At 31.8% G+C, this 19,073-nt stretch overlaps 3 protein-coding genes across 3 annotated transcripts; 2 read left to right on the top strand and 1 right to left on the bottom strand.

The window, feature by feature from the left end:
- The first annotated feature begins 250 nt into the window (after window positions 1–250).
- kel (kelch protein) lies at window positions 251–3,596 on the top strand. Its single transcript, XM_069111991.1, has 9 exons — window positions 251–685; window positions 895–1,041; window positions 1,213–1,617; window positions 1,696–1,949; window positions 2,051–2,278; window positions 2,399–2,571; window positions 2,651–2,791; window positions 2,893–3,148; window positions 3,406–3,596. Exons 1-9 carry the CDS (start codon window positions 615–617, stop codon window positions 3,594–3,596), a joined length of 1,866 nt encoding a protein of 621 aa, XP_068968092.1. The 5' UTR covers window positions 251–614.
- Window positions 3,597–3,806: 210 nt separating this feature from the next.
- Window positions 3,807–6,749, top strand: LOC138179325 (uncharacterized). The gene has a single exon (XM_069111992.1). It carries the CDS (start codon window positions 3,807–3,809, stop codon window positions 5,205–5,207), a length of 1,401 nt encoding a protein of 466 aa, XP_068968093.1. The 3' UTR covers window positions 5,208–6,749.
- Window positions 6,750–7,145: 396 nt separating this feature from the next.
- LOC138179094 (uncharacterized) lies at window positions 7,146–12,245 on the bottom strand. The gene is given in 8 exon segments (XM_081833729.1): window positions 7,146–8,133; window positions 9,331–9,435; window positions 9,438–9,466; window positions 11,725–11,860; window positions 11,862–11,967; window positions 11,969–12,009; window positions 12,088–12,127; window positions 12,214–12,245. Coding segments are annotated over 8 exon segments (591 nt in total). The 3' UTR covers window positions 7,146–8,031.
- Window positions 12,246–19,073: the final 6,828 nt, after the last annotated feature.

Consider the following 19,073-nt stretch of genomic DNA (forward strand, 5'->3'; position numbering starts at 1 on the left):
TGTATGTATGTATCTTCGAATATTTTTACTCCAAAACTATATTCATATTCTACTTTTGTATCTACTTTTCTTTCATATATTTTATATATGTGTATCTAAATTATATTTGTATTATTATTTATATATGCAATTATTAATTATCAATTTAATAACACTAATAAATAAATATCAAATGAAAATTTTAAAAAAGCAAAATAATTCATATAGTATGTTGTAGATGTCGACACCATCGAGTATTTGCTTTAACGAAACCAGCAAATCACGTTCGAGAATTGAATAAGAAAGTTTGATTCTCATGTTTATATCCTTTATTGGAGTATTGTTATTGACATTTTGGCAGTTATAAATTTTTTTTTGTTTAATTCTTTATTTTATCTTATCGGTTCAATATTACGCGATATATATCTGTAAATGTCGCTTCGCGTTTCGGTGTAAGCTGTTAACAAAATCGGAAGCGTCGTTTTCGTTTCTTTCACAGCTGATTCTACACTTGACGATGTTTGTTCGATTCAGTGAATCGATATTTGTACACATGAAGTGGGACTTTATTTGTGTCATTAATTAAGCTATTAGAATTATATTTTTCGGCTTTATTAAGAAATTAAATAACCGAAATGGAGTCCGCGGGACAAAATCAAGTGCAAAATGCTTCCAATAATAACGATGGTTCTGAAAACAAGGGAAGGTGAGATTACATTACACGATATTTCTTTCAGTTACACATATTCAATTTTCATAATTTTATGATATTCTTGAGGTCATAATTTTACAATATATTTTCCATTATTTCTATATCTATATGTTAAATGGGGTTTCTGATTAATAAATATAAACAAATCTTTGTCTTTTATAATTTTGATTTTCTTGAAGTAATAAAACGTTATTTTCTTGTAGTTGTTTGTTACTCAGATACGCTAGTCAAAATTCTTTGGATGAAAGTTCACAAAAACACATACCCCGTGAAGGTGGAAAAGATAAACCACCATATAGAAATCATCATCATACAAATCGAGCATTTGATGTTATTAATGAAATGCGAAAGTAAGAAATATATACTGCTTATTTTATCGTATATGTATTGTATTACTATAATATAAAAGATGTGTCATAAAAATCCAAAAAAGAGAAAATTACATCAGAGCCTCTTTTTGGATTATTTTTATCATCTATAGACCTATATTTAATACTAAAAATAATGTAATTATTTATTAGGAAAAATTTATTATGCGACGTAATTTTGGTGGCAGATGGGGGCTTAGAAGTACCTGCACATAAAATGGTTCTGGCTGCTTGCAGTCCTTATTTTTATGCTATGTTTACAAGTTTTGAGGAACGAGATCAAGAAAGGATAACGTTACAAGGTGTAGATTATTCTGCACTTGAATTACTAGTAGATTATGTATATTCTGCAGAGGTTCATGTAACTGAAGATAATGTACAAGTATTATTACCAGCTGCAAATCTTTTGCAACTAACTGATGTTCGAGATGCATGTTGTGATTTCTTACAAGCTCAGTTACATCCGTCAAATTGTTTAGGAATTCGTGCATTTGCTGACCTTCATGGTTGTCTAGAATTATTATCACATGCAGATAGCTACATTGAACAACATTTCTCGTAAGTACTAAAATATTGTTATTTCTGCATAGCCAAAACATCTTTTTACTTTAACTATAAATATTCTATTACATATAGGGAAGTAGTGGATGGTGAAGAATTTTTAACATTAGCACCACAACAAGTAGCTAAATTAATTTGCAGTGACTGCTTAATGGTACCTTCTGAAGAAAAAGTGTATGAATGCGTAATATCATGGGTACATCATGATTTAGAAAAAAGACAAGCTGATTTAGCACGATTAATGGAACATGTACGCTTACCTTTATTATCTCAAGAATATTTAGTACAACGTGTAGAGGAAGAACCACTTCTTAAAGCAAATTTACAATGTAAGTGACAAAATGTATGCCAAATATAAAGATGTGACAACTTTTATTGTCATAATTTAATGTAAGAGACTAAACTATATAGATTTTTCATTTTATTATAGGTAAAGATTTTTTGATCGAAGCTTTAAAGTATCACCTTCTTAAAGGAGAACAAAAATCATTGTTCAAAACTCCTCGTACAAAACCTAGACAACCTAGAGGTTTACCAAAAGTGTTATTAGTTGTAGGAGGACAAGCTCCAAAAGCAATTAGAAGTGTAGAATGTTATGATTTTAAAGAAGAGAAGTGGTACCAAGTCTCTGAGTTACCTACACGTCGTTGTAGAGCTGGTAAATAACATTCCATATTTTAAATGAAACCAATGTATAATGATTCCCTATAAATTATTATATAATGTTTAACATATAGGTTTATTTTCTATAAATTATTATATGAAGTTTAACATATAGGTTTATCCGTCCTTGGTGGCCGTGTATATGCTGTTGGAGGATTTAATGGATCTCTTAGAGTACGAACAGTAGACATTTATGATGCAGCTACAGATCAGTGGTCACCTTGCCCAGAAATGGAGGCAAGAAGATCAACGCTTGGTGTAGCAGTCCTTGGAAATTGCATATATGCTGTAAATAGTTTATATATTACATATATGCAATGTTGTTAATTCTGTTTATCAATATTTCTTTGTTATTTTAAAATACTAGGTTGGTGGATTTGATGGATCAACTGGTCTTAATTCTGCTGAAGTTTATGATCCAAGAACACACGAATGGAGGTTAATTGCACCAATGTCAACACGTAGAAGTAGTGTTGGTGTGGGTGTTGTTAAGGGACTATTATATGCTGTAAGCTTATTAATAAAACTAAATCGATTAAATAATTAGACGATATAAAAATGATTGCAAATTACTTTTAAATACTTAAAATTGAAAATTATTAATTGTAGGTTGGTGGTTATGATGGGGTATCCAGACAATGTTTATCTAGTGTCGAATGTTACAATCCGGAAAAAGATCAATGGAAACCAGTGCCTGATATGTCGGCACGTCGCAGTGGTGCTGGTGTTGGTGTTTTAGATGGTATTTTATATGCTGTAGGAGGACATGATGGTCCACTGGTCAGGAAAAGTGTAGAAGCATTCAACCCAGATACTAATCAATGGACTCCAGTTAGTGATATGGCTCTTTGTCGTAGAAATGCTGGTAAATACCTTTATTTTAGTTTAAGTTATGAGAATTGATGGAGATATCCTCATGAAGCATAAAATTCCAAAAATATATTAATACTCTTCGTTTTCTCTTATAAGGGAAAGTTATAAAGTTACAAAACTCTTTGTATTTTTTAAGATAAAACAAAATTCATAAGATAATATGGAGTCCTCTTTTATTTTTGAAAAAGAAACTGTTAAAACTGTTAAATTCTTTCTTACAAAAGTATGAAAAATATTTTTGTTCTTTAGGTGTAGTTGCGCTAAATGGTCTTTTGTATGTGGTCGGTGGTGATGATGGATCATCCAGTCTGGCATCAGTAGAAGTATATTCTCCAAGAACGGATACTTGGACAACTCTTCCAACTTCTATGGGAATTGGTCGCAGTTATGCAGGAGTAGCAATAATCGATAAACCCATGCCGTCTACAACATCGATGTGAGGATTACAATCCGCTGGGCACATATTAGAGCAAAATACAGACCCGGGTGCCGAAACGTCGGATCAATCACGGGAAGCCGGGCCCAGCGGTATCCAAGTCCAGAATTCAGACCAGAATGTACTTCAGCAATATCGTGGTGCTGGGCATAACTGCCAAGGTCTGCGTTGTGTATGTCAGCGATACGAAAATGGTGAGGTAGCTGCTGCAGTTATGAATCAGAATAGGAATAATCAAGAAAGAGATGACAGCTATCAGAACATAGGTCGTGGTTCACGGGGTTTCCAAAATCGACCTGGTGGCTCGGTTCAAATGCACTCAAATCTCAATCCAAACTATCAAAATCCAGTAGATTTAGTTCATAATTACAATCGCAGTCGACAACTACAGGAACCAGAAGAAAATATTTATGAAAGATTGGATAATGACGACGACGACGATGATGAAAATACTGAAAATAATAATGAAGTTGCTCATAATGAACCCACGGTCCAAAATAATCAGGATGACCACACATATGAAAGAATAGACGACCGGTATTCTTGTGGTAGTAGAACGTATCCTCGTTGCTATAAATACCATATTTTAAATCATTATATTCCAAGTTTTTTAAACGACATGGAATCTAGAAATCAGTATGATCAGCCAAGACAATTTTATCTAGATTCATCGCGATTATCTAATCAATTTTGTCAGAATAGATTAGGTAGGCTAGGTCGTAACTGTTTTTCGACAGAAAATATTGCTTACGCGTCAACTGGACGTGCCATTTATCCATTTGGTTATAACTGCATGTGTTCATTTTGTAGACATATAGATACAAGATATTTGTGTCATCATTGCCATAACTTGCATAATAGATTACGTTATCAAGATGCATTTGGAAATAATTCTAGACATTACATATATCAGTTACCAAGGAATTGTCGATGCCCCTTTTGCCGCGGTGAATACTCTTATGTAAAACTGCCTGTTACATCTTGCCGACCTGCTGAATCATCGAGGACGGAATGTCATTGTAGAAATCCTAATAATTGTTCTTGCAGAGGGAAAGTTCTACCCAATTCTAACTCTGCTGCGCAATTTAGCAAATACCTTGATTGGATTAGTAGAGGTAGTCCATCAGTTAATAATCCACTGTATGCTACAGTTCATATTGGTAGACCCTGCGTTTCAGCTCTTGGAAGTACAACTGGTGGAGGAAATTTATTCAATAACGTAGATCCTGGCGCTTCGACGTCAAATGCATCAGCATCTAGTACATTATCAAATAATGAACCTAGTACATCAAACATTAGATCTATGTTTTCTTCGCATAATTCTTCCACTGCGCATCCTTCTGTTTGTTCAGTTAATCGTTCAACAGAACGTCAACATACGTGTGACGATTCCTGCATTAGAAATCAGAGTGGAAGTGTTACTGGTATTTGTCAGTTTCTTGGTAGATGCGAAAGAGCAGAATGTAATCATGGTAGATTATCTGTACATTGGTGGTTCATACATAGGTGGTTGCCAGCTTGGAATCCTCATTATTTTGATAGAAATATGGACACTGTTCCTCCAATGGAAGAAGAACCTCAAGAACAGCAAGGAAGTGATAGTGATGATACTTAATTCCAGAATTTCTACTGCATGATACTCTTTATATCATCAAAAAACAAAAATTTTGTTTATATTTTGATATATGGATTTGTTGTCATGTATTAATTTTTCATAAATATTATTTACCATTAGTCATAAAATATGATTACTAAAGTAATACAAGACACAATATCTTCATTGTATTCCTTTGTTTGTAAGAAAAGGATAGTGATAAAACTGAAAAGTGTTATATTTTGTGATATCTGATTAAAAATACGCTTTTCTCAATATTAATGATATTGATCATAGTATATGTAATTTTGTATCTATTCGTCTATTCGTCTTATTAATAAATTAGTGATTAGAAAAGAAAAATATTTTAGTGAAAAATTATTAGGAGATTATCAGTTCAAATTAAAACATTTTTTAAAAAGTATAAATATTGAAAGAATTTCAATGCAATTTCAAAATTCATGCATATACTGACAATAAAATCGCTTTATATGTGCATTGAGAATTCAAGATGCTCTTACTTTAGTTCATATAAATATCAGTTACATATATGTTAAAAAATATAAAATAGATTAAATATAATAATGATTATTGAAGTTTTATTTCATCAATGCAACTTTATATAAACTTAGAAACTACTTCAGTTAATGATTTTTTATTCATTTATAACAATTTTAAACAATGGATGATAGTTAAAGCAAATTTTATTATGTTAATTTTAATGAATAATTTTAAGTGCTACATATTCTATATACATAGAATATATACATACATATAATATAGAGAATTATAAGAATATAAGAATTGTATAAAAATTGTAATTTTTATAATTCAATTTCGTATGTGTACCTTTTTTGGGCATCATTGTTGAACCAAAGAGAGAATGCTTTTGTCATATTTTTCAATTTTAGTATTTAAGATCTTTCGAAGCAAATCACAAACGCATTCTTTCAATAACTGAAGAAATGAACAAAATTAAGATCATTATTCATTATTTTTAGAAAGCGTTTTATATTCAATATTGCGGTAGAATATGTTAAAGGTGGTAAGTTTTAATTTAAATTTGATAGTTATTGTAAGTACAAATTTGTAGCAATTATTATTATAAAGAATGACGTTAAAATTAATGAAAATCTTTTTATACATGCGATTTATGTCTTAGGATAGGAAACATATATTAACTTATACTTAAATACAAAATAGATATGTTATTAGTCAGTATTAAGTTGTCCTTGTAAAGTTTTACTCTTCTAAATGGATTTTCTGTTTTTCTAACACTGTTCAATTATATACTAATCATTAATGTCGATGATTCAATAAGTTTAGAGATATAATTGAAAATAAATATAAATTTACTGTTGAAAAATTTAAGGCAATTATATTAGGTTTATCAAAGTAAAATGTAGTGTTTAAACTTGTAAGGACAACTTTACACATATCTTTGAATATGTTATAACTTAGAAATTAATCCTTAGGTGGGATTTATAACATTTTTGCGCCTAACATATTAATTTTTAAGGAAACATGTTGGATGAGTTTCTTGAATTATAATGTAAGGAAAAATACCAGATAGATTTGCCAAATGTATATTTATTTTTTCTATTTTGTAATTAATGACTATATTAAGGCACACGTTCAATTAAATAAAATATGTTATTATACATAATTCTCTATGTAAAATTATTTTTTTCAATTATTAGAAGCATGAAGATTTAAACATCAAAATTATTATCTTCAAGTTTAAGTTCAATTACCTATAAATCGATTGAAATAGAATATCTATATTCGTTGAAAATTATATTAAGTACACAAAGCTTTTTCATAGAGGTTTTTAATCGGTATTTATATACAGTTGTTTTTAAGTGTTAAATTAATCTGTTTCTATTTCTGTTATGAAATAGAAAAATTTAATTTTCATTTGCTAATTTGAATCATTAAAATTTTTGCAAAGAATTGTTGTGAGAAAAATTTATTTACAATTATTGGTTTATGTTTAATAAAAATAATACAATTACAAATAATAGAATATATATCAAAAAATCTAATAAAATACTTAGTTTATCGTATAATATAGTTGTTTATTAAAATATAATTCTTTTAACGTTTTTTTATTTTAATTTTATTATAAAACAATAAAAGCGAAACAAGTAGTAGGTAAGGCGTAGATATCAATAAATATATAAAAACATAACATAACAATATTTGTTTCCTATATACAAAAATATAAATTACTTATAGTTTCGCTTACAATTAGCTTTCTATTGCAGCAAGTAGAAACATCAAAATGCACAAATTACAAGAAGCATACTATAATATATCGTGTTCAAATTGCAATACAATTAGTATACATCATGACGCTTTTGCAAGAGTAAATGTCTTTACAATCGATATACATCTATAAGCACTTTAAGAAAAGTTGATCACTCCCCCATAAGCGAAGGCCAACTGCTATCACTTTGGAGTTACAATAGTCCTAATATCGATGTATTGTTATGTGTAGTTAAATCTGATTGTTATATTTTCTTTTTTAATTTACCGCATGCTGGAAATAAATTAGTCATATAAAGATTCGCCGTCTTAAGAACTAAAGTGAACAGAGAGTTAAATTACAAATCATTTAAACAGGAATAAGCGCTGTCTGCTTGTGTGTGTGTGTGTGTGTGCATGTTCCAGTCAAAAGTAATTTAAATATTTTGTAACACACATATGGATACATAAATAATTTATAGTTGAGCAAAGATTTGTCCAGAGCGTCGAACTCTGAATGTCATTTGGGGTGTGGTCGTTGTGACATTTCCGTCTTGGACTTACTGCGAATTCGCACGTAAAGCCTCGTAAACAAAATTTATGCGCGCAGTTCACTGAAACTGTTTCGGGATGGCTGATGCACAGATAGATGATCCCCTTTAGAAGGTTCGTCCCTTTGTGCACCATCAACGACAATAATCTGCAAAAATGATGAATATTTCGTTTTATCACAGAAACAATGTTATTAATACTCGAATGACGATAAACGCTATTGTGTTTCTGAAGTTACACAGTACGGTACACGGTTAGAGAACTTGTGTATCTTGGCACCACGGGTATTCAAGTACATATTACGGGTGTGGTTCTCATGGTCAGACGCGCTCAGATACGACGATACTTTATTCGAGTATTGGTTTAACCCTTCCTGCACTGAGAATCTGACATTTATTTTCATCCACATTTTCGTTTGCTACTATTCCACTAAATTTATTTACTTCTACATTAACGACTTGAATCTTTGCAAACAGCTTTCAGATCATTTGTTTATTTTGAAGAAGCTGTTAGAAATTCTCGGTGCAAAATTATATGTTGTATAGGCAAAAGTTGCTACAAAGCAATAAACAGAGATTTCTAATTCGAATCAATAGTTACAATGTCTGAACTCGCTTGATGCTTAATAAGTGGATGGTAAAAAATTAAATAAAGCCTTTAAATTGTTAAGTTTCTATAGCAAGCTTCTTTTGTGTTATCTAGAAATTTGTAATTTCAATTCCCTCAAATTGCATTCGATAAGTAGTTAGCAACAGTTAATGTAGTATCACTTTTTACGAAACAATATTTAATATTTCTACGAACGCAAGGTAAATCATTGACAATTTATTAACATCGTCCAAGTATCTTTATTTAACTTCAAACAATGTTCATTTTCGTTAAATTCTTATGTTTACGCAAGATATCGTTTTGGCTGCACTTATTGTATTGACAGAATTCCATAATCAGCGACGATGTCGAAGACTTATCGCAATCATAACACATATGATAAATGTTTTCAGTGAGGCTACTTTTAAAAACGTTATTTAACATAAATGCACGTTGGAGAATACCATACATGAATGGTTATGTACCTCGCCAGTGTGAAATTAAAGCGAGGAGAAAGGCTACGTTCACCTTTTCTCTGATATCGATAATGTTTGCATTCCGGTCAGTAATCAAATTTTATATTCTGACTCATGTACATTTCTTAAGAACGTATATATAGCGATTACTGTAAAATGTAATATCTATGTTAGTACAATTTTTATTTGATCGTGTGATCCGGATGTACTATAATGCTATATGTATAGTAGGGTATAGTAGAGTATTTGACCATAATCAAATATAGTTTCGGAACACGTACGTTTAATATTTGTAACAGAAGAGAAGTACAAGTTTCTTGCGTCAGAATTGTTAATTCATTATGATCGATGGTCGGAACGATAGTTGAAGTATGTGGGCGTTGGTCCTATGCTTGTCACCTTCGAATTCCGATCGGTCTGAAATAAACCAAAAAAAAAAAAAAAAAAAAATTAACGATTTACTAACGAACAAATAAAAAACAAACGAAAGAATTGCCGATGGAACAATCGTATATTTCTCTGTACATGTTAGAACAGAAGTCGTTGACTGAAACGATATGATACTCCATTATATCGGAGTCTTTCTTTTATACGAAAAACGATTATCGTTTTATGTCGCAGTTAGATGAATCTCGCATGCATTCGTTAAAATTAGCCGGTGAACGATGACATGCTGGATTCTATAGATACAGAATAATAATTTATCGCTACCGTTACGCGGCATAACCATGCCGTGATGTGAATCACGGAATTGTCGTGCAAGTGTAATGTGTAACCGAGAAATTACGAAATCTAGTCTTCGTGCCACGTGCACGCGCGCACCCTTCCTTTTTTATTCTCTTTTAATGAGGTCCTGGTTCCGGTTGCATTTATAATGTTTTACGCGATATTTAATTGTATCAAAATAGGACACGTAATTGGGAAAATCCAAGATACGATATCGATGAGTCGAAACACATATCTTTTACTTTGTCGTTTAAATGGATGTCCTCTGTGGCTATATCATTTTACTCTTGGTCGAGTCAAACATCTAATATCCTAATTACTGACATATGTTTAAATTTATATACTTCGTAATTAAAAATATTAATCTTTCCTCCCTTGAATATAATATTAGAATATTTACGACGTATTTGATTACCTTCACGAGAGACACTCAAAATGATTCCCCATTCAATGTATGGCTTCCTTGGATTTTTATTTGTGGGAATACTTGAAATCCATAGTATACTCAACATCTATCGAAGGTGTTGAAATGTGTACTTTGCTATAAGATTGAACGAGACTTTCGACAAACTCGAGGAAAAAAAGACGTCTCTATTTATGCATTGAAACGCAGGGAAGTTATCTTGTGCATCTCTTACGTGAAAGCAATTAGATACACAAAATAGATAAATGATAGAACACAAAACTCGCTATATATCGTAAACATGATGAAATACGACATATGTTGATATCAACTTTCTTTATTGTTTTTAGGTGCTGAATCCGCCCCTCAAATATTGTCCACTTATTATGAACCACTGTATGTGTTGATATCAGGTAAAAAAAATTCTCTTCCTAAGCTTCGCATATATAGTGAAATTTTATATCTATTACATTTGATATTTATTTTATTTTTATATTTTTATATTTCGTTTCATTCTTTAGTTTCGGTATGGGTGGTATAATACCAATAGATTTAGAAGTAACTGTATTTATAGAAAAGGAAAATAAATATTTTTTCAATCTAAATCTTACAGAGTTACTCGTGTGCAAGATTTTAGATTTTCTCGCGCTGAGTCATTTCTTGTGTATTTCGAATAAATTTCTTTGCAAAGTAGAAAGTAGAAATTTTGACGTTCTTTAAATGAAATGAAATTCTTTGAGATGCATGCTTGTAAACGAGTTTAACATTGAAGAATATTATTTTTTTTATTGAAGAATTTATTTTTCATTATATCGCGTCCATTCTAAGATTTTAAACAATTCACACTCGTACCATCTTTGCTACTTTTAGTATTATTAAGTAATTAGTGTTATTAAAATAATAGAAATTAAAAAGATATAAATAATAAAAATAAGTAAGAAACATCTGATAGGATATGAAATTTCATGAAAAATAAAATCATCATAAAATATTTAAAAATTCGGAAAAATCAGTAAACAAATTGAAATTTAAATTTCCAATTATTCGTTGATAAGATGTTTCGAATTTTCGTACTATTTCATAGTTTCACTACCTTTTAGAATAGTTTCATGTTTCGTAAATGTTATGGAATTCGTAAATACGTGATAACATAAGTAACACAAGTAAAATCTAACGAAACATCTAAAGCCAAATGAACAAAAAGGAAACGATAAGTACTGCTTACACTATTTCACGTTGTTGTATAAGTAAAATTAATCAAAATGCAAACGGAGTAAGAAAAATATGAAATTGAAATAGTATTATTATATTGTATAGTATTTGAGACATAACAAATGCCAACTTCCGCTGATAGATTTTTAAGATATTATAGATAATTTTCTTTTGCTATTAAAATTATTTAGAAAAGCTCACAGATGATAAAAAATTTACCAAATGTCGGATAAGAGAAATTGCAGAGAATAAGAGGAAAAAAATGTATAAAAGTTTTATTTCTACGTAATAGAATTTCGTAATTTTTATGTAGATTTCCAGAATTTTACCCGTCACTGCATATCTGCGTTGTACGCGATGGAAAGTGGTCGCAATAATTCTCGATCTCGTTCAGAGGCTTCCTTCTTCCAAGGGTAAGGAAAGGTGTTTGCACGTGTCCCTCGTACTACGTTATATTGCAATCGTTTGCAAGTTGTTCATTGTTGATTGCACAAGGAACCGAGCGAGGTGCATATACCTATCACGGGCCTTTGCGCAGCAGGCATCTGGTCCGCTTTCAGGTTTTTCTACGGGGTTACCATCGTATGTAACGGTACGTGTCCTTTCCTCTGGCAATTTGCTCTTAACGTTGGACCATTGACTAATTTCTTATTGCGCACATAAACTATTATGATAGCTATACAGCCTCTAGAAATACCTGTGAAAGTTTAGCGTTATTAATAGACGTTAAAGAGCACCTAAGTTATATTAAATTCAACGCTTTGTTACAGTATACGAGTCTTATCCGAGGACGTATCCCGTATAACATAAAACACAAATATACCTGTAATCGAATTTCTCGCCGAAGGACCACATTTGTGCCAATGCGGATCTGTGGGTTGCTTATACTACTCGGTTTCTCACGATCGAAACTTTATATAATTATAATATTAAATGAATTACATAAGAGAGGAAATGATTGGTATTCACACTGGCTGATGTTAATATCTTTTTGAATGATTCATAGCATCCGTAAATTACATACACAGCATGTCAAATTCTGCGACGAATTGTACAATTGTTCAAATATGATTTTGATAAAACATTGTGATAGACATCGAACAGAGTTTTAATATTTATGAAATTAATTACCGATTTGTTCGATTTTATGGCGCTCATTCGAATTTTTTATTTCTCCTTTGATATTATCTTAAACATTCTCTTGCAGTAATACGTATGATTCAATTCTCATCGAATCGATAATAGGAAGTTAAAGAGTAAACAGTGCAAAATTATTCTGTATTGCGCCTATACCATACATCTGACCCCCTTTCATTGTCAGTCTTTTCTTCGGGTTCACTGGCGTGTGTCGATTCACGCGGCATGCACGTTCCTGGTTCTGACGTTTTCGATGCATTTTACGCGTACCACATTTACGATCCTATTTTATTATAGTATTGTTACCGTTTCAGAATTTTTAAGATACTAATCGTGTAAATTTTCACAACTTATCTTTTCTTATCGTCAGATGTTTGCGACATTAAAATGATCAAAGTCAGTGACACTGAACTCTCGTTTACCGCAATATTCTGAATAATAGGTTCGATATCTGCCGCGTAAAATCACATCGAATCGTAGATTTACCATATTCGGTAGTTGATCATTATCATGCAATTATTTCAGTCGTTTATAAAAGACAAATTATCATAGTTTGTAATTACTTGGAGAAACTATATTTATCTGATGCTTAGTATCTAAGATCAAAGTTAGGGGCAAACGATTGCAATCAGAATGGTCAACTACTGCTGGCATTGCTAATCTCAATCTCGATCAATACTGCAATTATTTCAGGTCTTTATGTTGAAATAAAACTTTCACGGTTCTATAAATCGTAAAATAAAAGGGAGATAAAAGTCTAAGTGTAACTCTTTGTCATCACGAAATATTTTTCGAACATTACGGTCGTATATTCTGAAAAAAATTGTTGATTTAAAACATCTTGAGATACGGTAGAATCTCGATCAATCGGGCATACTTCGGATAATCGAAAACTCTGATAATACGGAAAAGTCTGTCAGTGTTCGTAAATCGTATAATATAATAAAATCATAGGAAAGATTTTGATGATGTAACGTTGTACACGTATTTAGGTGTAATTAATTATTTGATCGGTTAAAGGTTTGACTGCTTTCACGATACATATGTACACTTTCGTACTCCTCGAGTTGAAATTTCGGAGAAAGTGAAGTTATGCTGAAGTTCGAAGTATCTCGAATAATACGGAACTCCGGGTAACCGATACTCCGCTGTATCAAATAAATGCGAGGTATTTTGTACGAATTTTTTAATGATTCGTACGCCTTTTAACATTGAAATTACCGATCTGTATACGTTTTTAAATATAGTGTATATAGATGATTATGAGTAAATTGCTACAACGAAAATAAGTAGGTATATACAGGGTGGTTTAAATTTCCTGATACAAATAAAGTGAAGGCGATTCTGTGAGTTGAAACAAAAATGAAATTGCGTTGGGGTTTCATTTTAGCAAATGACAAATGAGTTTCGAATCTTGTCAAGTATACGTGATTGTGATCGTCTAATTCCCAAGTAAAGATAGGAATTTTGACAATCGATGAGACTTTATTTCACGTGCAACAATAAGCGGAAAATGTAGAATAAAAATTTGCTCGACGCTTCGTTTCGAAGGAAACAAAGCCTGAACATGTTCGATTAAAGAACTTGTCTCTTGCTCGCATATTTGATGATTTTTCAAAATCGATTTTCTCGAAAACTGATACCCGAAAATTGTAGTTTTATTTTTTCATAGGGGATCACTTTATGTCCGCTTGTACGTGTTAATCGGTCGGATCCTGTACATTTTATATTGTAATATATAACTTCTAAATTGATACGACGCGATAGAAAAATCTATGTTTTATATTATACGCAAAAACTCGTAATAAATGTTTATTATTATTATCGTTAAAGCTTAAGGTGTCCTTAGATAAAAATAACAGAAATTCGAAAATAGTTATATTATTCAAATTAGTTGTGATCAATTGGCAAATTAACACTTGTATGTATAAACACTCACATGATCGGTATATTATTAAATCTGAAACATTAGGTAGCTTTTAATTATTTATACCGTATGAATTAAATAGATCTGTGGAATAAAATTCAAGATATTCATCTCATTTTATTTACCACCTAAAGAAACTCGTAAAAGTCATGTCGAGTTATTAAAAATATCTACGTGATTAATATAGTAATATACGATGGACTAAGGTTCGTGACCAGTATTTTTTACGTTTGTATGTTTATAGCTTCCTGCAATAAATACGCCTAAGGCAAAAGAAGTCCTTGTAGAGTGGGTGGAGCAGAAATTGACAGGAAATTGTTTGGTCGTTGATCGAAGTCGATGTTTATCGGGCTTTCTTTGGCAGCGTACGCGACGATGAAATCGATTACTTGGCGAAACAGGTCATTACATTCCTCGAAACAAAACCAGAGGTAGCAGTTATAAGGCTGATTGGTTTGTCAATATGGGTTTCTGAAACTCATTAATTATACCGATTTATTCCAGATCATATCCTGGTCTTTCAATATTACTATTTCTTTACGTAATTCTAAGTTAATACGTGTAATACGATCTATGATTTATCACAACCCTATTTGCATATCATTATTGCCAGCTAGTATCGACAAAACATGCAACGAATAGAGAAAATACCTATTTAAGATGTACATAACGAAAAATCCCCTTGTTAATACAGTACTTATAACGCGATTAAAATTATTTTCATCAAAATGTTCCTCTACGATTTAGTTGCAATTTTAGTAAAGGCGATATTTTTACAAAATTCTTAGAAAATATGAAACGAACAACCGAATGTAAAAACTATCGGGCAAAAGCGATTTATACGATCGTATGTTTTTACAATTATTTGCAATGATTATACTGATCATTACCTTCGAAAATCGTTCGCATTCGCCTGTTCTTTTATATCCGTTTATAGCTTGCTAAATAGTAACATAAGTTCTTCCTATCGTACATTCAATTTCACGAAGTGATTGTACCATACGTACGTGCGAGATGTATCTAAAAGATAGCAAGGTCGAAGTCGTATCTCGGGAACTACTGTCACTGTAAAAATCCGATAAAACGAGTCGAGACTTGTATCTCTATTTTCAATTTTAGCTTTATTATATTGTTTAACGATTCATACGAGTATGTGTGTGGTAGCAATGTATAATATACCGAAAATAGATCAACGCTATACAATCAAAAATTCCACGCTAAATTTCATAAGACGTAATCTAGCAATTTGAAAAGGGTTATATCGTACTATTTCCAATATATTTTCTAATATATTTTCACATATCTTTGGCACGTTTAATTTTACGTCAATTTCGTATACGTTTCACATATTTTGACATATAAAATTTGCACGAACATCCGCAGCTTAATCATTCGTAACTCGTTGTTCGAAATTTTGATTAGATTAAGCGTGTTCTTGCTTCTTCCTTTTACTTTTTTAGTTCTATAAAGCAACGAATTAAAGTAAAGACTTCACTTTCTCGGAAATAAAATCTTACTGACGCGAAATATTTAGAACACGGGCCTCAGGTATACTTTTGAAAATATAATTTCTGAAATTACGACGAAATACGAAAAATACCGACGCGAATCATTAGCTTTTAAGGATGTCAAGATTACGATTGCGTCATGATGAAAGCGAAAGAGAAACCGAGGAAATCTATTATGTATGATTTTTCAGTCTTCTATTTACTTATCAAGTAACTTGGTTCAGGCACCAGCAACAAATAAATGTTCAATGCGGAAATTATGATCAAAGTGGTAACTGTGGGATCTGTATAAGCAACGATTAACGAGACATTTACGTTGCTTTAAGTAATTAGTTGTTCGATATGAAATGTACATATCCCAAGAGAAACGGAACGCCATTGGCACGTACTTCGTAGAAACGGCATAAATTTCGAGAAATCAGTTTGACAGTGTTTCTTTGTGCAAATTCGTGCGATAAATTGCATATTGTTCGATGTTTCCTAGTGAAAATGGTTAATTTCCAGAAAATTGTGCTACATGCTCCACAACGTTGATTCCTTATAAAATAGCAATTTGAACCTTGTTAATGTAAATTCAATCTTCTGAAGTAAAAAGAATAAGAAATGAAACAAATTTTTAGTATAAGGTTTATCATATAGGTGTTTAATGCTCGTTATATAATTCTATAACATGACGACAAATTTTTATTAAACCACATTTTCTTTACACATAACTCTTTGCACACTGTGCGATGAAAACAACAGAGTTGTACTCCTTAATTCAATTTTGAAAGTACTTATTAACTGCATTAACTTAAACCACTTCTGTATTTAAATAGCGCGAAGCACTTGTCTCACGTAATTATTGTATAATAGTTTCCAAATAATTTATACGAATGACATTATACTTAAGTAAAGATGTATCGTAAATAAATAGTAGGTATCGTAAAATTCTTTTTACGTGTGTAAAGTGACGAGTAGGAAAATCATTCTGCACTTTTGTTTCATTGTAACTACATGAATCATTATATCTGTTTGTATCGAATCGGAACATTCTCAAACGAATAACAAATCCATCAAAAACGTATTTTTATGTCACCCCTTATGTTTCATGTTCTTTCGCATAAAGAATTTTATTTTCTCCTGCTGTTATTGCTGTACATCTAACGCTGTCGTTGTTCGTATACGGCTTACTTATCACAGTAAGAGAACAGAGAATAATCATGCACAAACGATTTCACAATATAAGCATTACACAGAACGCTTTTACATCGATGAACAAACATTTGTCAATTGATTCTGAGAATAAGTCATATAAATATTGCCACTTCAGAATTCTGTGGAATAAAAATGTATTTTTAAATTTTGAAGGTAAGAAATACGCACCTGTATTAAGAAAGTCTTTGCGAATAAAATGTAAAAGATACGAAAAAGGTTAAAGATTCGGTTAGCTGATCGCAATTTTCCTTAATAACTTTCGCTGAGGATATTTCCTGCGCATACTTGCCGCGCGAATGAATTGCTCGATTTTTATTTGTCTCCTCCCCCCTCCGTCTCTTAGGAATCTATATTTGCATTTAATAGACATGACAAAATACATACGTTGTTTATGTTTGAATAATTCATATTTGTACTTAAGATTGTTCCTTATTACGTTTACTTTCGTGTTTTAAATACGTTTCATTGTTTCTGCTTCGGCTAAAAGAATGAAATAGCGCCATCTAAAAACACTTGGTCGCAAATGCATTCCCTTGATTTTCCTAGCAAGATTTAGAACTTCGATTTCTCAATGGAATATACGAAGAGATTCGGTGTATCCTTTTGGGAAAAAATTGCAATAGATTTTCCAAAAATTCTGTAGAAGTTAGCAGATATCTTAATTCCATCAAAGATATTAAATTATCGCTTAAAAATTCGTGATTGCTTATTTAATAAAAAGTGAACCTGAGTTTTTAAATAAAAAACAGACGAATAGATGCTTGAGTTTTTACATATTCTAAATTACTATTCACCATAGCAAAGAGGATAGATTACGATTATTACTTTATATTTGCCAAAAATGTTCTCAGAATTTCGATTCTTGGTACAGTATCGTTGATTCTCTCCGTTTTCACATTTAATCTTTTATATAGCCAAAAATTCCAAATATACTACGTGAAATTAACTACCTAATTTGCGGAAAGTCTATACTAAATGTATTAAGGACAAGTAATACCGAACTACGTTATTTTTTTTCTCCATAAACCTTAAATATATTCGAACTGATTCCAAATTTTTAAACGCTAATAATTTGATCATTGAGACGTTACTTCACAAAAAAATAGAAAAAAGATATATTCTAGGGAAGATTTTACGGCATTAATTATTATTGATAATTCCCTTTCGAGCTACCTGTATCCATTGCAACTGAGCGGAAATACCATGGAAAGAAAGAGCCTTGAGACGACTGAAACCGAAGATATGTACATTTCTTTGAACATGTATTCGCATTACCTGTTCAAGTTAGAAACCGCAAATAATGGAACGCGTGGTTCTTTGAAACTAGGGACGAGCATTTAGCATCCGTGGATAGACACGTACAGTATCTCGGAACACAGAAGGTGAACGTAGGTGGGCCCGTTGCAGATTCCGATACAGTTATACCGTTCTATGTGCAAAGAAATGAAAGGTTCTGGAGCGCGGTGCATCTAAAGGATTCGAGAGGAGAAGGCACCTCGAGAACGCGATAAAAATGTCCCTCGACAGAGAAGAAACACGTGAATGAAAAAAGACGGTTGAAACGATGGTAGACACGTGATAGGGTTGTAATAACTGCTCGTTGCCATACAGTTCAACCTCGTGATACCTTCCTTCCCCTCTGGCTTTCTTTCTTCTTTTTCGTCTTCATCTGGCGCCCGAACGTCGAACGACGTGAATCTTTGCTCGTGTTGCGTAGCCGCAACAACTCGTGAGATCGAATTGCGAGATTAGATGCAAGTAAGAGAGTCGTTATACATATATATAATGGGAAAGGAAACGATGCCTTTAAACAGTTTAAACAGACCGATTACGTTTAACCGTCTCGTCGCGCCGCGTTTACGGCCGTGATTCGAATGCTTTATTTATGCTGCAAGAACAAGAACGCGGATAGTA

This window comes from Bombus flavifrons, chromosome 4 (assembly GCF_040668555.2).
Source record: "Bombus flavifrons isolate JBK064 chromosome 4, iyBomFlav1_principal, whole genome shotgun sequence".
NCBI lineage: Eukaryota > Metazoa > Arthropoda > Insecta > Hymenoptera > Apidae > Bombus > Bombus flavifrons.

Coding starts and splice junctions, on each gene's coding strand:
- kel (XM_069111991.1), top strand. CDS start 615: ATGGAGTCCGCGGGACAAAATCAAGTGCAAAATGCTTCCAATAATAAC. Junction 1,950..2,050: donor TCTTAAAGCAAATTTACAAT/GTAAGTGACAAA, acceptor ATTTTATTATAG/GTAAAGATTTTTTGATCGAA. Junction 2,792..2,892: donor TTAAGGGACTATTATATGCT/GTAAGCTTATTA, acceptor TATTAATTGTAG/GTTGGTGGTTATGATGGGGT.
- LOC138179325 (XM_069111992.1), top strand. CDS start 3,807: ATGAATCAGAATAGGAATAATCAAGAAAGAGATGACAGCTATCAGAAC.